A 25,664-nucleotide genomic window follows, 5' to 3' on the forward strand; every position below is an offset into this window, starting at 1 on the left:
GTTAGTCTGCCACATGAGTACTCATATAGTCCAGGACCATGTGATGTGAGATGTAAGTGCCACTGATCTGCAGTCATTAGGTGAAGAGGCTTAATGTAGCCAGCAGTCTTCTAGCTTCAATTCCATAAATTGACAAGAGCAGATTACTGATATATTTCAGTAAATGAATATTTTAAAGACACAATAAAAACAAAACTCTTTTTATTCTTCCAGGGATTTATCTAACAACAGGATAGGCTGCTTCTCTCCTGAAATGTTTGCAGATCTCAGTCACTTATCCAGATTGTAAGTATGAATAATTTCTATTTGGCAAATAATACAGTTCAAAGTCAGAATGATAGCTTATGTTCCCTGAAATAGCACAAATAAATACTTAAAATATTGTAGACGAAATTTAATACTGAGAAAAAGACAAGTAAATCTCAACATCAGTATCAAAACAATGTCATCAAAAGTCAGATTGTTGCTTTGTCTTTGCAAATAAACATTTTCAGTACTATACTGTTAGTGTATTGGTTATTAAACCCATATTAATGTTGTAACTATTTAATTTGTATTATGGTTTGCTTATTTTTATAGATATCTATCAGGTAACATTTTCTCCACTCTTCCTGAAGGACTGTTTGCTGAATTAACTGCACTAAAATTCTTGTAAGTGTACTTAACTTTGTATTTAGAAAATGTTAGTCATTGTTATAAAAGTAAAACTGTTGGCACAGTGAATACCTGCAACAATAAAGTTACACATGTTTCATGTCATGTATATTGTATTTATTTATAAGTGTACTCATACATTTGTCATATATGCCTACAGAGAAATCAATCATCTTTCCTTCCTTTAGCATAATACTCATCATCTGTTTCATTTTTTCATTTTTTCCTTTCCATTTTTAGGTATTTTGGCACAGAAACTCTGTTCTGTGACTGTAACCTGAAATGGTTATTACAATGGACAAGAAATCATTCTGTTAGAATTGGAAATGAAAGTTTATGTGCTTATCCAAATTTTTTACGTGGAATAGAATTACGCGCTTTAAAGGAAAATCAATTGAATTGTGGTAAGTTTACACAATTATTATTTTTGCCTTAATAGTGTAATGCTAATCATGAGTGGCTTCCATATATCTACTAACTTTATGTTCTTTATGTTTATACATCCATTATCATCATTAATTTGTTTCCAAACATATATGTATGTATGTGTAGAGCATGAGCTGGGGAGAAGTTGGTGGGGGGATGGAATAGCCGGCTGCTTGCAGGACAAAAGACGCTGGTGGAGAGGTGTAATGGGATTTAAGGTGGGCCAGATCTATGAGTTTTTTCATCTGGTAATTCTAGTGTTAAATACCCTCGTTTTTTTCAAAATTGAAGTGCAGCCCGGTTGGGGTCCCTTGGGATCTATAGAAGGCGCAGTCGGGGGAGGATCACTCTACTTTGTCTATGGCTTGGAAGTGCTTCCTAGAGGAGACAGAATGGCACCGAAAGCATTTCCCAGGTCTGTCATAAAACTCGACAAAGGTGAAAAAGGAGGAATAATTGTTGGTTATTGATCATTTGTTGTGAATTTGTGGCTTGTTATTGGGAGATGACTGTGGAAAGTGCCTGGGAGAAGAATAAAAATCCTTTATTTTATTATATTAATGTGTGGTGTATTGCTGGATCTGTTGTTTGGGGCTCTCTGGCACCCTCTTGTTGTTACAACATCTAATCTGAAGTGATACCCTTTTGTCTTCTTCATTCTTGCTCAGATTTTCAGCATTCTACCTTAAGAAAATGTGTGGTATAAGTATACAGTAGTGAATTACTTTTTTATTAGTTTTGATCTGAGAGGAGCTGCTTTATCTAAAGGCCATTTTAAATCCAAGGTATTATACACATGATATTACATCATCCTTATATCAAATAGCTTGTACATTCAGGTTTGAGGTAACTAATAAACTGGTATTGTTTAATTGACTCATGGTTGTAGATCTTAACTGTGCATTAACTGAACAGTAAAAGGACAAATAATGATTTCATTTTGAAAGTGTGCATAAACCTTTGCAATCTGAAGAAAGCCTATTGAATCAGTTGTAGTAGAAACCTATGTTGAGGGTACATTTTTCTAAATCTAAGTGAATATGAAATTCACCCTTATTAATTCAATTAACAAGCTTCTAAATATAACTAGGAATGTGGAATAAGAGCAAAGAAGTATGAAGATTAATAACAATCCTTGATTCAGTTTTAATGTGTAGCATAAATACCTCTAGAACTGTGAACCTTGTAGAAGTTTGAAGTTCTTCTTTAAAGACTGAATCAAAGTCCTCTCCTTTGACCTACAATGTTCAAATATGTGGAATCTAAAACTATTAAATGTTGCTTGTTGAAAATCTGTAAAATATGATTTAGGGTGAAATGTAAAACATTCATGTGAAACATCAATTAAGAGAATAATGGGTATATGTTAAATTCATATTGGAATAAGAAAACCAGCATTAGACTTTGTATTTAAAATAATGTCATTACTAGGATTGTTCTGTTTCTTAAAAAGAGGATGTTTCATAAATAGAATTTTGCAATGCTTTGAAGTGAATTAATCAATTAATATGAATGAATCTGAATTAATTAAAGGATTGATGATTTAATCTGAGGCTTTAACATGGACTAAATTATTAAAGCTGACAATTGTATTGAATGATCTGACTTTAATTGAAATTTATGTCATATTATGTTGTTCATCCTTTATCCAACCTGCTATATCCTAACTACAGGGACACGGGGGTCAGCTGTAGCCAATCCCACCCAACACAGGGTGCAAGGCAGGAAACAAACCCCAGGCAGGTTGCCAGCCCACTGCAGGGCACACACACACACACACACTAGGGACAATTTAGGATCGCCATTGCACCTAACCTGCATGTCTTTGGACTGTGGGAGGAAACCGGAGTGCCCGGAGGTAACCCACGCAGACATGGTAAGAACATGCAAACTCCATGCAGGGAGGACCTGGGAAGCGAACCCAGGTCTCCTTACTGTGAGGCAGCAGCGCTACCCACTGCACCACTGTGCCGCCCATGTTGTTTATATATTTCTTTTTTTTTTCTTATAACAAATTTAGAATTATTGAATTCATTTGTAATTATTTTGGAATTAATATAAGAAAGTTTAGTTTACTCTATACTTTGATTATGGATAAAAGCTGGAGCCACAATAAGTAAGTGTTACAGCCTGAAATTTGCATTCACAAAGCTGAAGTCTGAATGATGTTATAAACAGTGAATCAGACAGGGTTTTTCCTTAGTTTGGAATAAAATAAAACATATTCTCTAGTTTTGGTAAGAAAATATTCCCTAAAAGGCCTACACTGCTCTAAAAGAAGCTCAGATTATTTTTCAATGGCCCTGGCTTTAGAAATAATCCTGGTCTATTATCAGCAGTTTAAGGAATACATTTAACCCTGGTATGTGGCCCATGTTAAATAAAGTGTGTGTGTTTTTTTTTTATTTTGTTCTGTTTTAACTGCTAAAAACTAATGATATTAGTACCAGTGTGAAATAATATGGTGGCATCTTTAGTTTTGGCAAGAGTAATCAATTTAGATTAAATTTTAGAAGCCTGGTGGGGTGAAGATTTTAACTTACAATGCTTGGTTTTCATGCTTAATAATAAGCACCTTCACTTGTGTACTCCAGCTCTATTTTAAAAGATACCTAGTGGAATCATCGTCGTCTTATTCTTCTGTTATTGACTCATATGCAGACATAAAGCATTCTTGACTTGCATCAATATAATTACAGTAATTTTTAATTAATTAATTTAAATTAATTAATAGATAAAGGATATTCATTTACTTTCTAAGAATTCATATTACTGCCTCATTTTCAGAGGCATAAACTAGCCATGAATGTATAAAAAAGAAAATTTAAAAAATAAAATTTTTATATTTAAAATTTTAAGAAATAAAAAAAATCCCATTGTTTCTATAAATAGTTATGGGAAACTCTAATGAAAGTTTCTTGACAGTTTGTTTGGAAAATGAATAATATGCACAATGTACACACAGATATACAGCAAAAAAGCAACACCATGTATAAAAAAATACAGTTAGAGGATAAGTACTTTTTACACATTTTATAGTTACCACTGAGTAATGCATGGAGCTGAATGAGAACCTCTACAGAAATTACAAATCACATCTAGGTAACAAGTCCTTAACATAAGAATTCCTGGTGACATGTTTTATGTTATGAATTGAATATGAGTCTACCGTCTACAAATTTTACTGGCATATCCTGGCCTCTTATACCAATTCTCTTATAATTTATATGTAAAAGCTGAAGTATGGGTAGGGTGAGGGTAATGTTGGAGTGTTTAAACATATTAGCAATATTTGATATCAGGTAGCTCCACTAAAGTGGACATTTATTGGAACTAAAAATCTAATCTGGATGCAGTTTTTGTACTAAAACTTGGCAAAATGAATTCAGGCTCTATTGTTATGCAATAAAATAATGAAAAACTTTGTTGGGTAAGAATACCATTTAAAAATACAGGTGCATACTGAAGAAAGTGTTTGTCCAGTGGCACTATAATCCATTGTGTGGATGTAATAATACTGCATCCTTTTACAAGAAAACACAAACTTTGGTGGTACATACTGTATGATCTTAAAATTGTCATATAGGCTCTAGTGTCTTTAATGATAAATGCCAGAGCAGGAGATGAAACATAGGTAGTGAGCCTACATTTTAAACAAGGATAGGAATAAATTAGGATGGCATACCCAAAACACTGAACAAAATCATAGAATATGGCAGGAGCAGGATTTATAACCTAAATATTAAATCAAGAAAAAACACATGAGAGGGTTTGTTTGGTATTCACACTTTTGGGCACTGTTGTAGCATGCTGCAGGTTTAAGTGGCATCATACTGAGCTGCAACTTTTAGTGAGCCTGACCCTGCCAATCAACACTTGTCCCCTGACAACAATATGGAAAAAATAATGGCACCCAAGGGTGTTGTGGGACAACAAAACTAGAAGTGAACATATATTAACTTGTTTAAAATAAACCCAAAAGAAAAAATAACTGACAGAACCAAAGTCTACAAAAATGAAAAACCCTATGGTAGCACAGAGATAGCACTGCTACCTTGCAGTATTCAGTCCAGGGTTCACATCCATTCTTACATGGACCTTCCTTACATGGAGTTTGCATGTTCTTCCCATGTCTGTACAGGATTTCTCTGGGTATTCCAGTTTCCTCTAACAGACCATACATATGCATGTTAGGTTGATTGGTGATGCTAAATTGGCCCTAGTGTGTGTAGAATGTGTGTATGTGTGAGTGTGTTCTCCCTTCAACATACAAGCGCTTTGTCCAGGGATTGTCCCTGTTTTGCAACCTTGTTTGCTAGGATAGGCCCCTGCAACCTTGCTCAGGATTTGGCAGGCTTAGAAAATGGTATAGTATTGTATGGTATAGTATGAAAAACCCCTGTTGAGAATCAAAATACAAGAAAAAGAAAAAGGAGGAAAATTCAAAATGATACCAAATCGCAACAGAGAATTGATGTTCTTGGTGAAGGAGCATACCTAGGCTGTTTTAAATGTTCAAGTCTTTGCCAATGTGACATTAGAAAAATTTAAATGGTCTTACAAATTGAATAGTCTCTCCATGCTCTTTCAGATTATCCATCCATCCATTATCCAACCCACTATCAGATTATCTTTTTTAAATTAATGAATGAATTAAGAAATCTTCCTGTACTAGCCATCAGTCATTAAGGCATGTGGGAATTGGTTTTGTGATGCAAATAAAATTTTGATGCAGCTTTTATCTTTTCTGATAGGCAAGGTACCCTTTGTAGACCCTTCAATGCTTGATGGTATGTTATTTTGGTCAAGTTATCTGCTGTTTGTGCCTGCCTGTAAAAGTCTTTAAGCTTTTCAAAAAGAATGTTGAGAGAGTGAAGCAGTCATACTGTATATTACTAGTTAATAAGATTAAGCAGCGAATGGGATATACATTACTCTGTTTTGTATATCCTAGCAACATGCCCATGTAATAGACTTGCACCTTCTTTTGTGTTTAGAAACAGCTTTTTTGATAAATTAAAACATTAGCTTTTGTGCTCAGATTAGGAAAATGACTGTGACAATCTAATTGAAATGTGCAACAGTTTGATAGTAGATTAGCTAGAGAGCAATAAATAAAGACCTGTTTTATCTCCCAATTAGTTTCATCCTACAATTACACCTAAATGAAATTTTTAAAAAGTTTTACAGTCCAGGGGCCTCATGTATAAATGGTGCTTACGCAAAGAAATGTTGCATAAGAACATTTCTACGTTCAAATCATGATGTATAAACCCTAAACTTGGCGTAAAGCCACACACATTTCCACGGTACCTCATACCCTGTTGTATGCAAATTCTTTGCTCGGTTTTGCAGGCTGGCGGCACCCAGCGTCAAAGCAATGCTACAGTTCCTGTGTGGTTTATCTTTCTTTTTCATATCCACATCCCTGATGTGGTTTTATAAATACATTGAAATTAACCGCATATTGTTTATTAGTTTAATGCATCTGATTGTAATTCACCCGTAATAATATAATGGTCCACAGAATGGTCAAATTATTCTAAATACCATAACTGCTTTAGGGTTGTTACTCTCTCTGCACCTTCTTTTTCTTCTTTTAGCTGCTCCCGTTAGTGGTTGCCACATCAGTTCGTGTTTTTCCATATTACTCTCACTGCACCACTCGGAGCAGCTGATTGGAAAGAGAATTATCGGTATACAGCATCAAGCACACGCTGCCTCAGCAATGCTTTCTATTTGAACTACTCCCATTTGGCAAATGCTTCAAAACCTTTACTGTACAGACCTCACGGTTCAGAAACAGTTTCATCCCAAGAACTCTAAACGCACTCAATCAGTCCATCAACTGCTCCTTGTAGAACTGGTTTTACTTATTTGTACAATCACCTCACTGTAAACTTGCGATACAGTTATAATATTACACAACCTGAGCCACTTTATAAAGCGCGTATTTACATATGATGACAATATCATTTTTAAGATGAAATACAGCAAAATATGTTTATTATATTATACAGATAAAACTTTAACTTTATTTAAATAATCTATATTGTTAATAGTTAAAGGACACGGTGTGGCTATGCTAGCAAGGATCTGGCGCTCCATTCATGGATTGTTCCTGCCTCACACTGTATGCTTCCCTGGGACTGACATGAAGGATAGAATAATTAAACATGTACTATGAAGATATTTCAATATTCTTTAAAAGTTTTGAAGAATCAGCGTTATAAGCTTACAGATGGCTTAATGTCTTTTATAGAGCTGATTGTGTTGCGATTGGGTATTTGGAGAAAGAAAAGGAAGGACAGGAATTGGAGGTTAGTACGTTTGAAAGAGACAGTACTGCTGCAATAAATTATTTTATCGAAAGTCGTGCACAATCACTGTGCAACCGTGTTTCCATGTTTAATAACATGCTTTAACTCCTATCATCATGAAAATGATATCAAGTATAAATCTCAGTATTTTAGTTATTCAGAGAGCTGTAATATCACGAATGTAATGGATTCTGTGTTCTGTTGGAGGTAGATAAAGCCGGTTTAAGAAGCACGTAGTGATTCACACACATAGAGCACATAGAAGATCAAATACAAAACAAAGCATTTAATGTGCTACTTTAGTTGCGATGGGATTTGAGAAACTAATAAATGAAACGATTTTAAGATGAAGTTTATGATGTTCTACTTTAATGACAAAATAAACTATGTGATTAAAGTGGAAATTTCAAGATTAAAGTTGACATTTCGTGCTTTTTCCCCACTGTGTGCCTTTTTTTTCTCTGTACCCTAATAAGCTTTCATTTGACACTCAGACGGTGGGCTACGACTCGCCTTTTCACAGCGACTTTGATATCTGACAACTTTTTTTTTATATTGGCACTGTGCAACTTTGTGAACTTGAGCTTTCGAGTTTCTCCGACACGCTATATCACTCAATCAGCATCCTTTTCCTGTTTATAACACTGTTTAAACCAACAAATAGTACATTTTTCCTTGCCTGAACTTGGTATTCGCTAAAATTGTTATATTTTTCCTTGTGGTTTTGCCATTGTCTTTTCACAGAATGCTGAGCTTAAGGGCTATTTATATTAATTTACATATTCAAAGAGGCGTAATTCTGAGAGGAGTTGGGGCGGGACAGCAGGTGCGTGCACGTGCGTTACTTTTCACGCTGATTGGGGTTTATGTAGCGGAAGAACGTGAAAGTTTGCGTACGCACAGATTCCTGCATCTGGATTTTTCTGTGCGTACACACATTCATGCTTTTGTGCTTACGCCATGTTATAGTGTGAGTTCTACGCACGGCGTTATACATGAGGCCCCAGAAGAGCATATTTACTGTATAACATTAATGCTATGTTATCAACTGAAAGACAGAAATGTCTAAAACTGAGGGGCTATTTATACTGTGATAAGCATAGCCATATAAACCTGCATCCACGGGAATGAAAGGAAATATGAACATCCAGGTGGAAATTTTAATGTGAACAGCCTGAGCAGGGTTATATATAAAAAACAGTACTATTTGAGTAATCCAAGTTACTACTTTGTATTATGTTGTGAGGTTTCTTGACACTTTCTTTTTGATCTCGCCATCACCTTGGCTCAAATTATGATTGGATTCTCCTTTAACTTCTTTTTGCACTTTTCCAAATTGGTCATGATCCTCTGGGCATTTTTAATGATTTTTAGATCCCAGGAATCCAATTCTTCAGTTTGTCCTTTACCCAAAGGCTTTATTAAAAAGTAAATTATTTTTTAATTATGTTTTAGTGCGATTTGTATGGGCAGAGGGCACCACTAATTTGTGGATTTCGCATTATTTGTTTCTCTCAATTCTCCGAGACAGTGTCACTATTTATTTATGGACTCTTTAAAGATGGAGCTTTTTACTTCTAATTTATGTGAGAGCTGATAAAAACCATGTGACCACTTTGTCAGTTGTTTTTGAGTTTTCTGGCTTAAAAAAATTACTTTCTTACTTTTGTCACAAACACAGCCAAGATCCATAGCAAGGTTTGGGGCTGCCACCCGCATATTATTTTCCTGACTGCAAAACTGAAGCAAGTGATAGCACTGATGTGCATAAACTGGAGTCGAAAACAGAACTGAAGGGATAGGGGAGGCTTTTAAAGGCCAGTATAGGAAGTGACTTCAAAGGGGCTGGGACCGGAAAGATCTTCACCCATAGGTTTGGACCCAGAAGTGACATCAACAGGGTCAGGTGGAGTTTCCTGTTAGCAGTCTGCAGAAAAGCGAGAAAAAGAATCAGTGCACTCTGCCACATCTCGGTGTGGCTTGGAATTGCCCTCATTCAAGACCTTTACCTGCCTCCCATGCGCACATGTGTGACACTTTACAGCATGATTTCAGTTTGCTGTTTTTGCTTTGACGAAAGATGGGATTGCTTTCTGGTAACCAACTTTACATGTGTCTGACTTCATTTTGTTTTCCAGTCCTTTTCAAAAATCTTTCTGCATAGTTCAGGCAGTACAAAAGTAAACTCTTAACTTCCATGGCTGTAGCTCTCTGGATGTAGTATTAATTTGAAAGATACCAGGACACATTTACGAATTGTCACTCTCATATGTAATCTCTGTAACAATAAGAAGAATATAAGGACTCATAGTACTCCTTAAATGTGTGTATGGTCCCCAATTTTATTTACAGTTGTGTTGGTAATTTTTGTTACCACATTGTGAACGTCCTGCTTAAGGATTTGTTATTTTCTCTTCATTTTCATAATAATGTATGGTACAATTTTGAAACAAGTTATTCAGTGTCTCTTATTGTCAAGAGATTAAATTCTGATAGTAGAGCCAGTCTTTTTCAATAGAGAGCCTCATTAGGACATCTGGTATATTCATAATCTAGTCTGTAAATCTCTGTAATCAGTTTTTCCTAGTCTCCAGATTATTTTATGAGAGAAATATGAAATAATTTGGCCTCTTCAAACTGCCTTTGTTGTTTCTCAGAGGGTTTCCACAGACATCTCAGAGGATGCATTGGTCTTTAAAAATGATTGATTACTTTAGAGATGAATTCTATAAAGTTCTGCTAATGATAGGGTTAAGATGCCAGTTGTGAGTTAAGTATGTAGAGCATAGTTATGTAAACTCAGAAATAAGATGAGTGTGGTTAGAGATGACAATAGCATCATACTCACAAGATATGATTGTTGCCATCTTGTCCCCCAAAGTGAGACCAAGCATCACAGAATTCAAATCCTGTGATGTACTAAGAGATAAGGCACACACACAACACAAAGAATTCAACTCTCCCACCAGTGGTGATGTAAAGATTAAACTGAGATAACAGCAGTTACAAACACCTACCCTAATCCTGGGGTAAAGTGTTAAATTGTCACAATAAAAAATATGTTTAGTCATTTGAGAATGATATTCCCAAAGAGATACACTTACTGATATATATTATACTGTATACTTTATAAGTGTTCTTATATCTTTTATATTGTAATTATAATCTTTTTATAATGTTATCATAAAAACAGCTGTAATGACAGTTATTCAATGCACATTTATACACAAGCATACATACACAAGAATTTGCATGCATATGTATATAAACATACAAATGAACATAAATGTGAATGTGTATTACTAATGTATGGTTTCAGTTTCTATTAATTTATACCTACACATACTGTATACTTAATAAAATATACTATGGGGTATAGGTACCAAATGTATTCTTGTTATTCCACACTACACTATAGTATATGTATGCTGTTGTTAAAAATTTAAATATTAAGATCAAGAATAAAATAACAGTATTTAAAAAATGAGAAAAACAGGGTTGAATAGTGGCAAACGAGTGTTATATTAAAAAATGGTACAAGGTTTGCAAACAAAGACTAAATCAAGCTCTCTCACATTACTGGCATTCTTCTTTGCATTGGACCAATACAGTTTTACTTCTGCCTTTAGAATGTTAATTTAGTTTTAAACATTGTCCAGATTATTTTTTTAGCTCTTGATCCACATCCTCTGGAGAGGAGAAGACACGGTATACAATTTCTTATTCTTATTTCGAGAATAAAAATCTGGAGAGATCTCCACTCAACTTCCTTGTATAGATAGACATTATATAATAATTGTGCATGTCAACTTGTGAAACAAAACATGTACCTATTCAAGTTTCAAGCCTTATTTAATAGTTCTTTTACCTGATTGGATAAATTTCCAATTACGGTGTTATTTTGTGTTTGTACCATATAATTTCTTTGCCTTGTTGATAAGTTAAATAACAGTTAAAAATAATAATAAGTGCAATGTAGTTGATACACTATTACTAAATAAAATTAATAATTAGATATTCCCAAAATTATATATTATTCTAGCTCTATCTTTAACTGTTGAATTCTGTTTATATGAAAAACGTATGCAGCTGATTAATTTTCTTCTGCTTTTGTGATGCTGTTTCCTTTTCAACTCTCATTTTCAAATGAAAAATTAAATGTAGGTAATAAAAAAAACTTCAGGCAATCCAATAAATACAGAAAATGAGAAGAAATGTCAATTAATTCACAAACAGTACAAAACTGATGAAAGATCAAAACATATATGAAATGCAATTCGTGGAATTAAACGTAAGGACAAAGAAGTAAATGAATACTGCAAATCAGAAAGGTACGGTATTTAAATTTCAAAATTTTAAAGAATATCTATACTTCAAAATGATCTTGTACTGGAAAAATGATAAAACAATGATTTCATTGATCATAATATAATTTATTAAATTAGTTCGAATAACCACTGTAATCTATACATATAAAAGGCAAATCCCTAACTGACTGATCACTAATTCTCCCACTGAAATTTTGCATGCTCATTCTTTGCAGTGTACTTATAAAAGTTAGGTATGTTTCATGTCCTATTGCAACACCCAAGGGGGTGAACAGGTGTACCCACTAAACTGTATGTATAGATAGGGGAAACCGCTCTTCACTATTTCTGCGACTTCCAATATACATAGGAAGCCCAAATTTCCCATGCTCATCCTTTACACTGTACTTACAAACTTTAAGTATGTTCCATTTCGTACCGTGCCTCATAACGAACTTTCAAAAATAATGTCTTCTTTTTTGGTGGCGGGTCTCAGCAGTAGGCCGTAAGGAACTTTTGGAACTGACCTCTCGTTTTGGCAGTTTCATCCCTTATTTCTGTTAACAGAGGATTTATTTCACAGCAGACGCAAACAGAGGCCGCTGTCCGCGCACCTACCACTTGGTTGGTTCCCTTCCTATATACATTAACAACATCCCACGCTCATGTGCCTCCTCACTTGCTTCCTTACTTTACTCAGCTATTCGTCGTGCTCCCTTCTTCTTTACTCCACTGCTTCAAGCCTGTTATTGTTCTCCTTCCTTCACGTCTTTCTGCTGGTGATTCCTGCCTTTTCATTTACTCCACCACTTCAAGCCTGTTATTGTTGGCCTTGCTTCATGTCTTCCTGCTGGTGACTCCTGCCTTTTCGTTTACTACAACGCTTCAAGACTGACATTGTTGGGTTCTCTTACTTCCTCACGTCTCCCTCCTCCTGTTGCCTTTTCTTTTACTCCACCGCTTCAAAGCTGTCATTATTGCGCTTACTTACTTGCTCACAAAAGTCTTTCTGGTTCTGACTTCTGCTTTTCATTCCCTGTTCCACCGCTTCTAGCCTTCCTTCGTACATTGTTTCTCAACAGGTGCAAGTTTACCCCGAATAACATGTCTATTCCGATGATCACCGTCGATCACAATTACACCGACATGTACCGAGTGGTTTCCATGCCCCGAGTTTGCACCTGCCTCTTCCATTCTCTCTCTTACTTATTGCATGGCCATATTAGTCTCAGCCTAGATATCAGCAAAGACATTGTGTCTTATGTACTGGATGACTGGGACAGATTCAATGTGTGGACTGATGACAGTACTGGAGACAGTTATACTACACAGGACCACTATAGCAGTGAAATGCTTAAGCTCTCAACCTATGGTTCTGCATGTGAACTGATAGCTGCAGTTTTACGCTTTCAAGTGTATAGAAATGGGAAAATATTTTACACATTTTGACAACTGGGAATGCCTGTTAAACATCTTAGATTAACGGTTAGCGATTTGGGTAGTGGACACTTTGATGTTTATGAATGTTTCAACTCTGACAATGTGAACACAAAGTTATCAATGAAACCTGTTGTAGCTTTACAACGGTTGACAAACATGGAATGTAACTTGAACACAACACGTCCTGCAAATACAAACCTGATTTAAAGAAATAATGATAATCAAATCCTTGATGACAACAACACTCATAACAGTGACAAAACAATTACATTGACAATCATGTTATGTTATTTTTAAATGTTTTCTTTTCTTTTTCATAACTTCCTTAACACACTACTTGTCTGCTGCGAAGCGTGAGTATTTTTCTAGTTACTGATAAAACCGGTTTCTTTCATTGACAAAATAATGTGTAACAATGAAAAACAAACTTACCAACTGTTACTGGTAATATGAAGCCAATCATAAGTGATTAATATTGAACACAAATTCTTACTAAGTTGCGTAATTTCACCAATAAATTATTAACGTTTTGTAGAAATTCAGAACCAGCACAGTGAAGAAAATTTCATAAACACTATTAAATCACTAAAAGTACTGTATTTTAAACACACAACCAAAAAAACAAAAAGTTAATAAAAAAAACAGCTCAAAACAATTGTGGAATATAATTTTTCATTTTTCAAAATATGATAATTTGTTTAACTTGCTTCAGCAATATCACAGAATCAACTGTCAAGAAAGCATATTGAAATGTTGTCAGTCAATCAAAGTGGTGGGTTAAATTCTAGAAAATCCCTAGTTCTGGGTAAAAAAAGGTAACACACAAATTTGATGCCCATAAAAAAGTCAATCCTACGAGGCCATAAATGTTTATTATGCCAGATGTGTCACAATGATCCATACCAAACCTTGGAGGTATACTTCCGTATACTAACTAGTTAGTTATTTTCTTAGCACCACACATAAAGCATAAAAAATCTGGATTGTTCTCCACTCAACGTTCTTATACCTTTTCAGGCAAAGTACTGTAGATTCCACTTCCAGTTGTCCAATTATAATGAATCTTTATATCTCTGTTTTCTTACAAAATTTCAGTCACCAATACTCTTTGTTCACAATGCAAGTTTATATGGCAAAGAACTACTTCTGATTGTTTTTTGTGATCAATAATATACCACTTTCAGTCAGCTGATCAAAGTCTAATTGTATATCTAACGATAAGTAATGATCATACAAAATTTTAAATTATTTATGTCTATTTATATAATGGTATTAATGCATATGTAATAGTGCTGATACCTGTTAAGATATCACTTCCAGTTATCCGATTAAGGTGAAATTCTGTATCTATATGTTTCTTACCGTAACTAACAACAATATAAAATTTCAATTACTTTTCTCTTCTTATAATGCAATTTCATATGAAAAAAATACTATGCAGATTTTCATTTAATTGTTTATTTAAACTATGTACCAATTTATTTGAAAAATAAAAAGAGAAATGTGTTCAGGTAAAGTACCACTTCTGGTTGACATATGTTACCCAAAAGTTAGCAGAAAACTAACATATGCCAAATTTAATTTATCTAGCTCAAAGAATTCTTAGGTTATCGTGTTTCCATACATTTACACAGACACACACACATAGACATAATTGCAAAAATGGTCAAAAAATGTTCTGGAGCGCATGAGATGTGGAGTTTCATCAAAATCTCGAGGTTGAATTTTGTCGTGATTACTATACATTATACTTTATCTATACTATGTATATGAGAAAGTAAAAAAGGTATATATCATATCAATTCATTGGCCAAAATTTATTTTGCATAATTCTTCATGGCAATGATCTTTTATGTCATCCAGTCTTCCTTTTTTGGTAATGGAGCCCTTGATAAAAGGTCTGTGGGGCAGTCAAAATGGCAATGAGTTTGTAATTTTAAAGATTCTGCTTACAAAGCACATTGGAAAACACAGTATATTTCTTTGGGTTGGCAGTGACAGAAGCAGTGGGTTTGTTAATCCTTGTGGTACAGCCCAAAAACAGTGTTTACTCTAAGAATCTAATTTGCTTTTTTCCCCAGTTAAATCATTGAACTCGGATGCTCCATGTATACCCAAAAATATATATTTTTTTATTAATTTTTTACAATCCATACAAAGCAATCAAGTTTTTACAAAAAGAAAAATTGAGTTAAGAACAGATCGATCCCCACCCCTGAAAGAGAGAGCAAGCCAAACGGCATAAAATTTAAGGCTTGTAAACATACCTAAATTAATAAATTCTCTGTGCTTTATGAACTTATTTTAAAATATTACTTATTAGATCCTGCAATGTTTTGAAAAAAGGCTGTACGGATCCTCTGAGTATTTGATTTTTTCCAATTTCAAATAATATAACACATCGGTTTCCCACTGACTTAAAAGAGGAGAGTTTGGGTTCTTCCAGTTTATCAGAATGAGTCTGTGTGCCAAGAGTGTAGTGACTGCAATCACAATTTGTTTGTCTTTCTCCATTTTAAACCCATCTGGAAGAACCCCAAACACAGCTGTTAATGGGTTAGGAGGGATTGTGAGTCCAAGGCTGTCTGAAAGGTAATTAAAAATTTTTGTCCAGAATAATGTTAATTTGGTGCAGGCCCAGAACATGTGACCCAGTGAGGCTGGGGCTTGGTTGCAACGTTTGCAGGTTGGATCATGCCCTGTAAACATTTTGGAAAGTTTTAGTCGAGACAGATGTGCTCGATATATAATTTTGAGTTGTATAATTGTATGCTTTGCGCATATGGAGCTCGAGTGAATTCTCTGCATTGCTACTTTCCACTCCTTTTTTTTTTTTTTTTTTTTTTGTTTTTGTTTTTTTTTTTTCAAATTTCAAAGAATTTCTTCAGTATAGCTTTACATGAAGTGGGTGTGGCCAATATTGGACGGAGCGTCAATACAACACGGGATCGCAGATAATTTTCTCATACAACCCCAAGGGACCGACTTTCAGAAAAAATGTCAGACAATTGTAACATGTCAGTTATAAGATCTGCCTGTTTAAATTTTGTTCAATGTAATCGGAATTATCCCCACTTAACTCCCGCAATCTTCTAAATAAAGGAAAGGGGGATCATAAAATGAATCACTTTTGGGTTACGTTTTCAATATAGCAGTTTAACACTTGACTGCATGAGTCTTCGAATAGTATTATTTTGCTTGCTAAGCTTAATGTATTTGTATGATCAGCTGAATGGTAGTTTGCGTATCCAGCTGTCTGTCGGTGGGGATGACAACTTGATGGCCAGTGTTTAGCATAAATAAGCCCTGGCTGCGTCCGTAACTGAACTTTCCAGCGCTGTTATTTATAGGCTATTGTGTAAATCCAGTTGAGAAAAGCAGTAAAAAGAATGCACTAAGTGTAAAGTCTTATAACATCCTCTCGACCATGTATAATCAAATCTTCAACGTTTGACTCACTGTTCAGTCACTTAATTCCTTAAATTCCACTCCTTTTCTGATATATTAATTGAGAGATCTTTTTCCCAGTGTCCTCTTGGATCTTTGAAGGGAAGGGATTGTAAAATGATTTTATATATTGTAGAGATGGAGTCTAATTCCTTGAGATTGAGCAATATTTTTTCCAGCATGGATGAGGGTGCAAGATGAGGAAAATCTGGAAGGTTCTGTTTAACAAAGTTCCTGATTTGAAGATAGTGAAAGAAATGTGTAGCTGGAATGTTAAATTTGGAATGTAATTGTTCATTGGATGCAAAGACGTTGTCTATATAAAGATCTCTAAGCAAGTTAATTCCAAATTTTTTCCAGATATTAAAAACTGCATATGTTTGTGAAGGTTGAAAGAGGTGGTTCTCTTGCAGGGGTGCCACAGATAGAAGCTTCTCCGTATTAAAATGCTTTCTACGTTGGTTCCAGATTTTAAGTGAGTGGAGCACAATTGGGTTATTAGTGTATTGCCGATAACGTGTGTTTATTGGAGCACAGGGCAAGGAATACAAAGAAATACTGCAGGATTTTACTTCTATTGCAGTCCAAGCCTGTGTATGTTCTTCTATTTGTGTCCAGGTTCTTATCGCCTGTATATTTGCTGCCCAGTAATAAAACTGGAAGTTAGGTAGAGCCATGCCGCCTTCTGCCTTTTGTCTTTGTAGGGTCGCTCTTTTGATGCGTGGATGTTTTGAATTCAAATAAATGAGGTTATTGTTGAATCTAATTGCTTAAAGAATGATTTATTAATGTATATTGGGATGTTTTAAAATAAAAAGGAGCTTAGGAAGAATAGTCATCTTAACAGTGTTAATTCTTCCAGCTAGAGTGAGATGAAGAGTTGACCATCTATGCAAGTCTTGTTTAATTTTTTCCATGCAGATGGCAAAATTTTTTTGATATAGAGCTTTATGTTTACTTGTGATGTTTACCCTAGGTATTTAAACTGTTCTGCAATGATAAAAGGTAGGGTATCTAATCTAATATTATATGCTTGAGAATTCACTGGAAAGAGTACACTTTTATTCAGATTAATTCTGAGACCAGAGATCTTTTGAAATTCTGTGAGTGCTGCTAAGACTGCAGGCACAGAATTTTCTGCGTCCGAAATATACAGTACCATATCATCTGCATATAATGAGATTTTCTGTTCCAGTCCTTCTCTGCTAATCCCCTTTATCTGATCAGTATTTCGACAATTTCGCAAACAGCAGCGGTGACAAGGGGCATCCTTGTCTAGTGCCACGTTCTAGTTTAAAGTAGTCTGAGCAAATGTTATTGATGCAAACTGAAGCTTCTGGGTTAGTATACAGTAATCCATGCACAAATGTTCGGGCCAAACCCAAACTTCTCCAATGTAGTATAAAGGTATTTCCATTCAATCATGTCGAATGCTTTTCTGCATCCAATGATAATAATATTTCTGGGGTGTTTGATTTAGTTGGTGAGTATATTACATTAAACAGGCGTCGAAGATTTGAAGATAAGTGTCGGTCCCTAATAAATCCAGTTTGGTCTTGTGATATTACCGAGGGAGCACTTTCTCCATCCTTCTAGCTATGATTTTAGAGAGTATTTTAACGTCGTTATTCAGAAGTGAAATTGGTCTGTATGATGCACATTGTAATAAGTCCTTATTTTGTTTTGGAAAGACAGTGATTAATGCTTGGCGAAAGGTTTGTGGAAGAAATTGGTTATCTCTGGCTTCTGTAAATGTTGCTAATAGGAGGGGAGCTAGCTAAGCGGAGAATTTCTTGTAAAACTCTGCAGGGTAGCCATCAGGGCCTGCTGCTTTTCCACCTTGGAGTGACTTTATAGCATATAGTAATTCTGATAACACCAGAGGTTTATCAAGTTCCTCCACACTAAAAGCGTCTATTTGTGGTATCTGTAATGTACAGTGGAACCTCGGTTCACGAACGTCCCGGTTCACGTACAACTCGGTTCACGACCAAAAAGCTCGCCAAACTTTTGCCTCGGTTCACAACCACACACTCGGTATACGAACAAGCCAGTTTCCCTTGCCTGTCTGAGCTGAGCTGAGCTGAGAGAGAAAGAGAGAGAGAGAGAGAGCAAGCAAGAGCGAGCGAGCACGTGCCTGTCGGTAGGGGGGGAGGAGATTGCTTCACGTGTTTGCTGAACAAGCCAGTTTCCCTTGTCTCCTGAGCTGAGAGAGAAAGAGAGAGTGAGAGAGCAGGAGCGAGTGAGCACATGCCTGCTGGTGGAGGATATTGCTGCACGTGTTTGCCTGCCTATCTGTAGGCTTTAGTACAAGCGAATCACAACAAGAGAGCTGCCATGCTTTTTAATTTAAGCAAAGCCGCTCCTTGTTCATTGTTTTCAATAAGACGTGCACTCTCTTTGTGCTCTACAGTATTTCGTGTGCTTTTGCAGTTAACTATGGCTTCTAAGCAAGTGGAGAGTGGTCAGAAGTAAGTTTTGAAGAAAATTGAAATCGAAGTAAAGAAAGAAATTTCAAGAGGTGGAAAAACTGTTTACCAGTTTACTCATTTACCAATCTGAGAACCCTCGTGCTTTCAAGCAGCATAATGTAAACAAAGCCAGACTGCCAGTAATGTGGAGGGCAAACACGAAGGGTTGGGTCACAAGAACTTTATTTTTGGAATGGCTGCATGAGGCTTTCGCTCCCACCAGCTAAACAGCTAAAAGCACCAGAAACCCAAGAAATCACAAGAGAGAAAACACCTGAAGGAAAACACTTCATGCCAGAACTCGTTTCATGCAAGGTTAGTTTTCTTGGTGGTTTTTTTATTACCGATTTTTCAAAAGTTAAATTTTTTAGTTCATAATGCGATTTGTTGCAATGTTATTTTTCTCTTTTTTTCAAATGTTCCCTTTTTTCCTTGTGCTTAAAACTCATTAAAAAATTGTTTACATGGAGGACTTCATCGTGTGATCTCCTGCAATCTTACTTTTTTGTTTGCTTGTGAGTTGGTTTTTGCAAGCGCTTCGGATTTGTTGTTCCTTTTTTTTCTGCTGTGCTTAAAACTTATTTTAGAAAATTAGGCTTTAGGTTTAATAGCGTGATCTCCTGCAATCTTACTTTATTGTTACTGTTTTGTTTGCTTGTGAGTTGGTTTTTGCAAGCGCTTTGGATTTGTTGTTCCTTTTTTTTCTGCTGTGCTTAAAACTTATTTTAAAAAAAATGCTGCGCGAGCAAGGGAGGTAGGGAGGGAGGGGCTTTGTTGGTGTGTGTGCTACAGAGAGAGAGCGCGAGTGAGCCAGCTTGTGTAGCTGATCAGGGAGCCTGGGTGTTTTGTGTCAGTGTTATTCAATGTTTTTACATTAGTTTACTATTACACTGTGGATTCTGTGGTGTAATTAACTATATTTGTGCTTAATATTTACATATTTTTACATATTTACATACAGTTTGTACGGTCTGGATTAATTGTATTTACATACAATCCTATGGGGGAAACTGCTTCGGTTCACGACCAACTCGGTTTACGACCAAAGTTCTGGAAATGCATTAGATTGTGTATTGTCTTCTTTAAACTCAGTAGTATATAGGGATTTATAGTAGTCTCTGAAAGTGTGCATTATATTTTTGTGTTCGATGATTTTATCTCCGTTCGTGTTAGTGATTACCGAGATTGCGTTGCGCACTTCTTGCTTGTGAATTTGTTGAGCTAAAAGCTTATTAGCTTTCTCTCCATGTTCATAGTAATGATGTCTGGATTTGTAAATTAGTTGTTCAGTTTCTTTAGTTGTCAAGAGGTTTAATTCTGAATGTAGAGCCTGCCTCTTCCTAGGTAGGGTCTCGCTTGGTAGTCTGGCACGTTCTTCATCTATTTTAGTAATTTCCCTTTTTATCTCTGCTACTTTCTTCGCTTCGGATTTATTTCTGTGGGAAAGATATGAGATAATCTGTCCTCTTAAGAAGGCCTTAAGAGTTTCCCAGAGTGTTCCTGCAGAGATCTCGGGGGATGTATTTGTCTCTAGAAAGAATTTGATTTGTTTGGATATAAATTCCGTACAATTCTCGTCAGCTAATAGAAGCGGGTTGAGGCGCAATCTGCGGGGTGAGTGTATGGGGCTTAGTAATTTCAGCTCCAAGATCATAGGTGCATGGTCCGAAATAACAATAGCATCGTATTTGCAAGATTTAATCTTAGGCAAGAAGTTATTGTCTATAAAGAAATAATCAATCCTTGAGTAGCAATGATGTACTGGTGAGTAGAAAGAATATGTTCTTGAATTTGGGTTTAAAAACCTCCAGGGATCTGATAAGTTGTGATCAGTTATAAACTTTGTAATTATCTTTGCAGTGTTAGATGCCATTCCCCCTGTGGAGAAAGTCCTATCTAAAAGTGGATTTAAAACACAATTAAAGTCCCCAGCCATTATAACTTTATGAGTGTTCAGATTGGGAATGGATGCAAATAAATTTTGTATAAATTCCTTATCATCAACATTAGGTGCATAGACATTTATCAAAATCATTTTACAGTTAGATAAGTCTCCCATGACCATTACATATCTCCCTTCAGCATCCAATACTACATCTGATGCTACAAATGGTACTGTTCTATGTATGAGAATTCCCACACCTCTAGTTTTCTTCGTAAAACTAGAATGGAACATTTGACCAGTCCAGTCTTTTTGCAGCCGGAACTGATCCTTGCTTAGTAAGTGGGTTTCCTGTAAAAATACTATTTTAGCATTTAGACCTGTTAGGTGAGAAAGTACTTTCTTTCTCTTTAATTCGTGATTCAGGCCTTTATCATTCCATCTTACGAAGTTAACTGTCCCATCATGGAGACACTGAGTTTTTGATGTCATTTTATAGTCTTAACTGGAATAGGTCTTAATTTCCTATTTCCCCAAGAGTTGTTGCCATGCAGCTTATTATTACGTTGATAGTTATAATTATTAAGATTGAGAGGATAGATTAGGTATAGATCAAGCCTGCTCTCTTTCTCTCCCCCCCTTAACCCCCCACCCTCCCTTTTTGCCTCCCCAAGTGAGGCTAAAACCCACTTCACGCAGTCCCAGTCCTCTGACATACCCAGAGACAGAGCACGTCCAAAGCACAACAAGCCCCATGCAGCAGTGCTTTAGGGTTAAAAGATAGAGATATCTGTTACCAATATAGTCTTTAAAAAAGAAAAAAAAGAAAAAAAGAATTTTGCACTTAAAATATATATATAGTCTTCAGCAATTTTAGTGCATTAAGATGATACACCCAGATAATAAACCCAGGTGATGGTGTTAAAGATGTGTCCAAAATAAGCATAACAAGTCTTAATGCAGTAATAGCAATAACAGTAAACCAAGGGTATGAAAGAGTTCATGATTAGAAATGAAATTACTTCCTCTAAATTATACTGGTAGTATAATGCTGATGCCGAAATTGTAGTCCATTTTAGTTACTTTACCTTAACTGGCCCACATTTGCTGTGGTGTTTAGAGCAGTCAGTCAAGGAAAAGTGGAAAAGAATGTAGTCCAAAACTCTCCTTATGCATTACAACAGTGCCACTCATACTGAATAGGTTGCAATGGGTACTCTGTGAAAACTGTGGATTTGAAGAGATGCCAGACCCAACAAGACGTACAAAGAAAGAGAGACATAAGACATATGTTGATACGATGTTGAAATCTGCGTTATATAAAATAATGTAGCTTCTGATGCAATGATTCCAAAATATGAAAATGTGTTTAATATTTTTTTATTAATGTTAAGTTTTTTAGGCCTATATAACAACAACAACATTTATTTCTATAGCACATTTTTATACAAATAATTTAGCTTACATGATGAAGATAGAGAAAAAAGACAAAATAAATCAGTATTAAAATAAGACAAAACTCATTAACATAGAATAAAAGTAAGGTCCTATGGCAAGGGAGGACAGAAAAAACAAAAAAATTCCAGACGGCTGGAAAAAAAATAAAATCTGCAGGGGTTCCAGACCACAAGACTGCCCAGCCCCCTCTGGGCATTCTATCTAACATAAACGATCAGTCTTCATTCTTTTAACACTAGAATTACCAGAGCCTACGAAAAAACTCGTAATTCCGTCCCACCTTAAACTGCTTCTTAAATCCCTTCACACCTCTCCGCCAGCGCCCTTTGTCTTCTAAATGTGCTGATAAAGAGAAGCTTGGAGCAGCCGGCTATTCCATCCCCACACCAATTTAGGACGTGCACAAACTTCTCCCAGCTCATGCCTTGATTGAGTATCTGGGAGTGAAGTGGAGTTTTAGAGTGGAAATAATAGATCGTTGTTTGGAACACACGCATTTCATGTCTGTTCCGTTTCTACAGTAATCTGTGTCAACACATTGTTAAAACAGAAACGTTTTTTATATTCTAGTAGTAGATGACAAAATGTAGGCATAAACTATATAGTGTATGAAGCCTGAAGTCCAAATAGCAAAGAAACATTTTCACAAGAATAACACAATTGTGCTTTTATTCAAAATATAACTGCAGAAACAAAAGCCGCCTTAACATGCGACATTGACAGCAGTTTATTGTAACTGCCTCCGTGGTTCAATAGAATCAGCCCCTGCTTGGGAATCAAGAGGTCACGAGTTCGATCCTGCCCCCCTCCGTTTTGAGAAGTAAACTGCTCTTAGTCTTACTGTTTTAGAATAAAAGCATACATTTGATTTCAGTCTGTAACAGCCGGTGCAATTTATGATCCTTGTAAAGGTTAGCTTTTTTTTTAATTCACTTTTCATTTTCTCAGTCGCGTTCAGAATCAATCCATACAACCCCATCTGACACGGCTGTTTTCACTAAAGATGCGCTATAGCTCTGCAGTGTACCACGATGCATACTAACGCCCACCCTACAACCCACCCCACCCCGGGTTCTGACACACAAACGCTGGCGAAAGCAGCCTTCTTCGTATCTCACCGTCACTTGCTTTTCTTTTTATTCAGTTTTATTGAGTGTTCCTGCCAGTCCCGCATGTTGCTGTATGCTGTTTCTTTTGTACTCCAGGACATGCAGAGGAAAGAATGGTAAAGACCAGTAACCGGCGCTATATGCAATCATCAGACACTCCCCATCTGCCCGTGTCGTTCAAACACAGGAACATATATTGGTGTAAAAGTATAACAAAAGTGCACTTTTATTCAAGTGCACTTTTTCCATCGCCTTTTCCTGTAAGAAGCAATGTACACACTTCTCTCTATGCTGTGGTTTCTATTACACACCTGAAAGAAAGAGACAATACATGTGAAAATATCCAGCATACAGCAACATGCGGGGACTGGCAGGAACACTCAATAAAACTGAATAAAAAGAAAATCAAGTGACGGTGAGATACGAAGAAGGCAGCTTCGCCAGCGTCTGTGTGTCAGAACCTGGGTGCGTTAGTATGCATCGTGGTACAACGCAGAGCTATAGCGTCTGTATTCTGTTTCTTTTGTACTCCAGGGCATGCAGAGGAGAGAATAGTAAAGAGCAGTAAGTTCGGCGCTATATGCAATCATCAGACACTCCCCATCTGCCCGTTGTTTTGTTATACTTTTCAATACTTTTTACTGCTCAAGCGGGCATGCTCAAATAATACACGTGTAATGCCACGAAAAGTGCACGCAGACACTTCATTTCGCAAACAAAACAAGTGCACTTTTATTCAAAACTACCTGTATAACCGAAGAAAAAGAAAGCAAGTTACAGTAGGCGATTGATACGACAGCTTGCATGGTGCAATGCTAAGAAGTGCTGATTTTCATTCCGTGCTATATAAAATCATCACATTCAAATATTAACAGTTCCACACACCCAAGGACCGTCCTTCCTACATTTACGACACGTGTACTTGTTGCCGTGTACACACCTCTCTGTGCTATGGTTTCTATTACACTGAATGAGCACCTGACACTGTACTTTCTTCCCTGGGGGAAGGTCCGCATCAGAGAATTTCCAGTTCCTGCATAAATTCACACCCGATCTGACGCTGTTCGTTTTCAAATAATATTGCATTAGTGCGATTATATTTTCACATATATTGTCTCTTTCTTTCAGGTGTGTAATAGAAACCACAGCATAGAGAGAAGTGTGTACATTGCTTCTTACAGGAAAAGGCGATGGAAAAAGTGCACTTGAATAAAAGTGCACTTTTGTTATACTTTTACACCAATATATGTTCCTGTGTTTGAGCGACACGGGCAGATGGGGAGTGTCTGATGATTGCATATAGCGCGAAGTTACTGGTCTTTACCATTCTTTCCTCTGCATGTCCTGGAGTACAAAAGAAACAGCATACAGCAACATGCGGGACTGGCAGGAACACTCAATAAAACTGAATAAAAAGAAAAGCAAGTGACGGTGAGATACGAAGAAGGCAGCTTCGCCAGCGTTTGTGTGTCAGAACCCGGGGGGGGGTGGCGTTAGTATGCATCGTGGTACACTGCAGAGCTATAGCGCTCTTTAGTGAAAACAGCCGTGTCAGATGGGGTTGTATGGATTGATTCTGAGCGACTGAGAGAATGAAAAGTGAATTAAAAAAAAGCTAACCTTTACAAGGATCATAAATTGCACCGGCTGTTACAGACTGAAATCAAATGTATGCTTTTATTCTAAAACAGTAAGACTAAGAGCAGTTTACTTCTCAAAACGGAGGGGCAGGATCGAACTCGTGACCTCTTGATTCCCAAGCGGGGCTGATTCTATTGAACCACAGAGGCAGTAACAATAAACTGCTGTCAATGTCGCATGTTAAGGCGGCTTTTGTTTCTGCAGTTATATTTTGAATAAAAGCAATTGTGTTATTCTTGTGAAAATGTTTCTTTGCTATTTGGACTTCAGGCTTCATACACTATATAGTTTATGCCTACATTTTGTCATCTACTACTAGAATATAAAAAACGTTTCTGTTTTAACAATGTGTTGACACAGATTACTGTAGAAACGGAACAGACATGAAATGCGTGTGTTCCAAACAACGATCTATTATTTCCACTCTAAAACTCCACTTCACTCCCAGATACTCAATCAAGCTGAAGTTCGTGCACGTTCTAAATTGGTGGGGGGATGGAATAGCCGGC

The 25,664-nt window shown here is 36.3% G+C and overlaps 1 protein-coding gene across 2 annotated transcripts in view; it reads left to right on the top strand.

Annotated features, from left to right (window-relative positions):
* Positions 1 to 25,664, top strand: part of LOC120540126 (adhesion G protein-coupled receptor A1) — a 671,523-nt gene that overhangs the window by 226,118 nt on the left and 419,741 nt on the right. The window contains exons 4-6 of one of the 2 annotated variants that reach the window (XM_039770625.1): positions 214 to 285; positions 580 to 651; positions 895 to 1,058. In XM_039770625.1, the coding sequence (XP_039626559.1) occupies positions 214 to 285; positions 580 to 651; positions 895 to 1,058 (308 nt within the window). Of the gene's footprint in view, positions 1 to 213; positions 286 to 579; positions 652 to 894; positions 1,059 to 25,664 lie in introns of those variants that run through there. The other variant, XM_039770633.1, reaches the window with a different exon arrangement.

Source organism: Polypterus senegalus, chromosome 1 (assembly GCF_016835505.1).
Source record: "Polypterus senegalus isolate Bchr_013 chromosome 1, ASM1683550v1, whole genome shotgun sequence".
NCBI lineage: Eukaryota > Metazoa > Chordata > Cladistia > Polypteriformes > Polypteridae > Polypterus > Polypterus senegalus.